This window comes from Drosophila takahashii, chromosome X (assembly GCF_030179915.1).
Source record: "Drosophila takahashii strain IR98-3 E-12201 chromosome X, DtakHiC1v2, whole genome shotgun sequence".
Lineage (NCBI taxonomy): Eukaryota > Metazoa > Arthropoda > Insecta > Diptera > Drosophilidae > Drosophila > Drosophila takahashii.
In genome coordinates, this window is record NC_091683.1 from 20,913,299 (window position 1) to 20,919,370 (window position 6,072).

The window sequence follows — 6,072 nt, forward strand, 5'->3', positions numbered from 1 at the left end:
GCGGTTTATGGGTTAAACTTTGTATTGTGCAAAGAAGGCAAGTTCTTTGAAGTTCATAAAATCCCTTTACATGGCTCTTTTGAGATTTATTCTTGGAGGTAATAAAATAAATATATAATTCGTATATCAATTGTATATTTCTAAGGCCCAAGAAAATAATTATTATTTATGTTAATTGAGTGAAGAATTTGTAAAACGAAGGTTAAGAACCTTTTAATAGAATCTATCATTTATAGTTAGGTATTTATGTGATATTTGTTTTGGGGCTCAACTTTTTATTATCAATCGAAGCATGAAATATTTTCTGAGCTCCCCCCCATTAACCCACTGTGGCCCGGGAAAAAAATTCCCCAAAACTGAAGCTGCATCTCGTCGAGTTTCTGTTGCTGATTTTAAATTTTAATTAAAGTGTGGCTCCGACTTTTTGGCTGTGACCACTTGAGGTTCACGATTCGCGGCAAAGCAAACAATGGCCTACAAGTACGGCCACTTCTTGACACGCTCTTGCCACTCGAAAGCAAAGCCAACTATTTGGCCCGGGGGTTAAACCAAGAAAAAATATCTAAGAAAAAAAACTGCGATAGAAGAAAGGCTTTCTAAAAAACCCATATTGGCAGCCATGATGAAAGAAAGCGTCCCAATCGCGAGTCCCAAAAATCCGTCAACTCATGCTGGGCTATAAAAGTGGAGAAGATCTGGACAGCGGCACACACAGTCCGAGGGTCCGTCGTCCAGAAATGATCTACGCAATTCTAGTGCTCTGCCTGCTGGCCAGTTCTGGTCCGGCGATGGGCCAAAAGGTCGAGAAGGTCGTCAAGGTCGAAAAGGAGTCGGCTAACGAGCCAAATACCCGTCTGGCCGGCATCTATGTGAAGGATGGCAACGAGAACGGCCAGCTGAGGTTCCTGGCCTCCGGACTGACCAGCAGCAGCAGCAGCAGTTCCACCAACTCGGGACTCAATTCGGCCCTCAATCAGTACATCACCAACAAGCAGGACATGCTGGAGCAGCTGCGTCCCACTTCGGGCGCCACTGGCACGGGCATATCGACGGGCACTACTGCTGTAACGGGCACTGGCACTGGCACCAGTACTGCTGGAACTACTTCTGGTCTGGTCACGACAACAACCAATGGAGCCATCTATGTGAATCTGGGCAACTCGGGATCATCCTCGTCCTCCTCCTCCTCGTCGTCGTCCTCGAACAACGCGGCCATCAATCAGGTGATCTATGGATCATCCCCGGTCGCCGGTCTCCTGCCCCAGATCGTCGGTCAGGCGGTCTCCAGTCGAGTGCGTCCCGGCCAAAACAACAACAGGAGGCGTGTCCCCGCCCGTAGGCGTCGGGTCAACAAGAGGCGTGGCAGCATCAACAACAACAATCAGCGTCGTCGTCGGCGGGGCAACAAGCGGGGCCGGAATAAGAACAAGGCCCAGGTGATGGTTGTGCGACCGAATCGCGGCTAAAAAAAAAATAAGGAAGGAAGGAGAGCCTTCTATCCCCTAGCTAAGCTGAATTATTACTTTTTTTTTCGAAGCCAAGATATTTTTTTTTTTATATAATTATTACCATTAGTATGCGAGAAGGCAACTTAATTTATTTATTTAAATAATTGAAAGCAATTACACTGTGCAACCAGAGTTTGGTTTTATTTGGGGTTGGCAGGAAAAGGGGCTCTAATTGATTGTTGTAAACAACAAGAAAAGGAAAAAAAATAAAAGAAATAAACAACATATATATATATTGATATGCTTCATATTTGAGTATTATAATGTGCAATAGTTTCAGTACCGAAGAAAAATATTTAATTTGTTGTTCTTTATTTGATTAAATTCGTATTTATTTACTTATTTTTATATTTCAAATAATGTTATTTATTTCCACATTAATTTATTATAATATTCATATATCTTTAAAAAATAAATTATATTTAACAAGAGGATTAAGAAATTAGGCAAACAGTAAATGGCATGCTTGCAAAGCTTGCATTCCATTATTTTTTTCTACATTTCTGTAAACAACAAAATGACATTTACACTTTTACAAAATCTCTAAACTTGTGTAATCTTATAGTTAATATTTCCTTAAATCCCAGGAATGTCCACCTACCTCCAATATATTTTACAACCTTGTAGTTGGTGTAATGAACTTCTCAACGGCGACTGCGAAACCTCAAATTTGTGTAGGCCAGTGTGCTTGGGGTTGAGGCTCTAATTTATGGGCCAACTGGTGTTCATGTTCAGCAGGGCCTCTGTCGGTGTGTTCAGCAGGTGTGTGTTTGTGTGTGTGGGGTGGGGTGCCCCCGGTAGAAGCAACCCCCCGTTGGTGAGCCCCTGGTCAAGTGCAAGACAAACGGTCTCCGGTCGGCGCTGCATGCGGCGGTCAATGTCTTGATAAATGTCTGCAGGATGGCGCCCGGGGAGTTGCAGGTCGCTCGTAGGACTCCAGGTCGGAAGAACCCCCCTTTTCGCCGTCCCTGCGCCATTTCGCGCCCCCTAAATCACCGTCACGTGTCCTGGCTGTGCATTATGTGCTCATGACTGTAATGAGCCTGTAAGTGGACCTAATCAGTGTCATAATAATAGAAATTAATCACTGCAAGGCCACCGTGGATGGTGGCTGCCATGGGTGGTGGCTGAAAAGGGGGGCATGCCGCCCACCTGCAGCTGGCAAAAGTCAAAGTTGAAACTCTGAAATGCTCTGGCATTTTGCTCTTGTGCGGTTTTGTGCAGCGCTTTGGCGCACATACTTTGTAAATGTTTTGCAATGATTTGATTTGAAATTCATTTGAATTATTGCTTGCTTCCGGTTTCCGGTGCCTTCGAAATACTTTCCTGTTTCCTTTCTACCCACCACCCCTCCCGCCTAATCCCCCGCCCCCCACTTTGCCCCACCCATGGCGAGGATATGGAAGGACCCTATGATGTACGACCAACTTGGTTGGCCTTCTCTTTTGCGTTTCTCCCTGGGGAGTTTATTAAGTACTGCCAAGAATACACTCGGCATAAATAACGGACTCGGCAATACTATTGGGAATTAATTATAATAATTATAATATTAATACAAATAATATTTTAGTAATTATATAGTTTGTTGGTAAATGTTTAAAAAATCAATTATTTAGATTATTTAATAATACCGATTAAACAGAATTTTAAAGTTATTACTTTGTAATGCCATTATATGTATGTATAACCCGAAAAGTTAATAAAATAATATATGTATTCTCTTTATTCATTCCATTTATTACAGAATTTAATGATAAAAAAATTTCTCTGAAATTCTTACATTTTTTTATTTTTTGAATATTTAATTTAACAAGTGATCCCCGTTTCTCGCTGTGCCTTTGCATAGACCAAAAGGCAACTGGTGTGTGAGTGTGCGGAACTTTGTTAATATGCAAGTGAATGGACATTTCCGGTACGGACAAAACGTGCCATGTGCCAGGCCAAAAACCGAGAGCCGAGAGCCAAGGTCCTGGCCAAGCCCGCGAAACCTTTTGGGGTAGAATCATCGGTAGCTGGCGGGGATTCGGGGAACCGAGGTTACCGGTAGGTGGTTTTTGGGGAGGTGGGCTATGGGAACTCCCGGGGGGTGCACAGGTTCACAGCCCAAGGACATGTGCTGTGCTAAAAGTCCACATCACCATCCACTGCCCTTGGATTCATTCGCTGGCTCTTTGCTCTTTGCTCGGCTACATTTGGCTGCCCTATTTTAGGGATCTCATCAGCGGGTCTAAAGGCCAACTCAAGGAATTTGCATTATAAAAATTTGCATTTTCTGTTTAAATTACAATAATTCGTTTTACTTAAAAAATATTTTAAATTTTTTTCCAAAATACCAATGCAGTTTAATAAAATAACAAAAACTTTTAGGAGCCCTTAAATGTAATTTTTAAAATAATGTATTTATTTTCATCATAATTTAGCAAACCCCATTTTTTATAATATTGTAATAATAGATTTTATGAATACTCCGAGGATTAGAAAAAGTCACAACTAAGTATTCTTTTCTTACTAATTTATTTTTATAACAAAGATCAAATAAATGAGTCTATTACTTAATTATGAATTTATTTTGTATTTATTTTTACAAATATTTAATTGAGTTCTGTAATTTATATTATTGTCTTTTAAATTTTAAGTATTTATTTCACAAGTTTGTGTTTTAAAATCTAGTGTAAAATCTTAGGGCATTTAAAAATCATCCATTCGATATTAAAAGTTGGCTTTTTTCCTTTTGCCGGCTCCTTGGCTTCGCTCATGTGTAATTTTCAATTAAAATGATTTGAGTAGACAACTTTGAACGCTTCTGGCTGTGACTCTGCCACTGACTTGGCTTCTGATTTCGACTCGGATTCGGATACGGATTTTTTGGACCTGCGGGGATGGTGATGGGATGGGGATGGGGGAGTGGAAGAATGCCACAAATACTTTTCGGGGCAGAAATCATAAATCATGCAGCAGGCAAAGACACGAACCGCATTGGAAATCGACGACGGAGACCCAAACTCCGGCGTTGACACACGGACATCGGGAGTCGGCGGGGATGGGAATAGGGATATATATCCGAAAATATATACACAAATACAAATACATATATAGACATGGACGGCCGACTAAGTGGGCCACAAGTTTCGCTTCACTTTTGAAATAGTTGCAAAGTGGAAAAGTTTGGCATGCAGAGTGTCCACGTCTGTGGTCAGGAAAGGGCATAATTGTGGGGCATCCTCTCCTCCGTCGGAATAAAGCGGGGGTTTTCGGGGGGAAGGCGGCCACCGAGAGATGGGTGCGTGAGTCACGTGCCAGGAAGTCCCGGTATTGCCCCAGATAATCATGACACTTTGTGTGGGAAATTTCTGGGAAATTGCCTAAACAAATTATGTTGCGCTTATCCATCGAATAATGTCATTAGTAAATAATATCTAACATTAAGGCTAAAACAACTCATATATTAAGACGAGAAGATGGCAAGTTATAATTATTTTAAAATCAAATATTTTAAAATATGAAAAATCGACTATAATTGTATTTAATTCTTAAATCCTTTTTTATATTTATAGCCCAGATAATCATGACACTTTGAGTGGGGAATTGTTGATAAACTGTCTAAACAAATTATGATGCAATAATCCATTCTCATTTGAAAATTGCTTACATTTTGGATTTATTTTAAATATTTAAAAATATAAAAAATCGGCTAGAAAATTCTTAAATTACTAAATAATTTTTGGTGGCATTTTAGAATTGTTTTAGATAATTTGAAATATACAAAAATTATAAATGTCAAAATTATTAAATACTTTTTATATTGCTTCACACATGTACTAACAATTACTTGATTCATATCTGTTGACACTTTAGACTTTTTTTATGTTTAATATAATATTATATTAATATATATATAATATTCTCTATTTATTAAATTCTCTTTTATATTTTTAACTACGTTTTTAAGCTTATTAGTCTGCCATCTCTACCAGTTTTTCGCTTTGGCCCTTTGTTTTTGGGGCAAGTGGCAATGCAGGCAAGATGTAAGAACCGATGAAATTCTGCGGCTCCTCTTCTTTTTTTTATCCATTCTTCAGCGTTGCCTGTCGATATTTCTCGAATTCTTCGTGTCTGTTTTTTTTTCGTTTTTGTTTTTGGTATCCCTCAAACCAATGGTCAATTGACATGGCAACAACAACAATTGTGGCTTAGTTTTTTAACCCCCCCCCCCCCCCCATTATTCGATTTTTGTTGTTGTGTAAATTTCTTGTATTCCGTTGGCTTTTAATTGCCGTGACGTGTTTGTTCTACCGGTTTTTTGTTTTTTTTTTATATCGTAGCCTTGTTGTTTTTTGTGTGTTTGGTTTTTGGGTGCTTTTGGCCACTTGACGTTTGATTTACTTAGTACTTTTTCGGTTGCTCTACAAGACCAATTGTAAGCCAATTTTCGGTGGGCTTTTGGGTGGTCGGCAGGGGGGTGGGTTTAGGAGGGAGGCAAGGCCTTCACAAGTGGACAACGACCTTGTCGTTTTTTAGCTTTTTTGGCACACTTGTCAAGTGCTTTGCTGTGCAGTTGCTCACT

At 39.8% G+C, this 6,072-nt stretch overlaps 1 protein-coding gene across 1 annotated transcript; it reads left to right on the forward strand.

The window, feature by feature from the left end:
* The first annotated feature begins 707 nt into the window (after positions 1-707).
* On the forward strand, positions 708-1,620 carry LOC108065552 (probable GH family 25 lysozyme 3). The gene has a single exon (XM_017153563.3). It carries the CDS (start codon positions 738-740, stop codon positions 1,464-1,466), a length of 729 nt encoding a protein of 242 aa, XP_017009052.1. The 5' UTR covers positions 708-737; the 3' UTR covers positions 1,467-1,620.
* Positions 1,621-6,072: the final 4,452 nt, after the last annotated feature.

Bases quoted from the DNA above. Each gene is read 5' to 3' on its own strand.
- LOC108065552 (XM_017153563.3), top strand. From the start codon at position 738: ATGATCTACGCAATTCTAGTGCTCTGCCTGCTGGCCAGTTCTGGTCCG.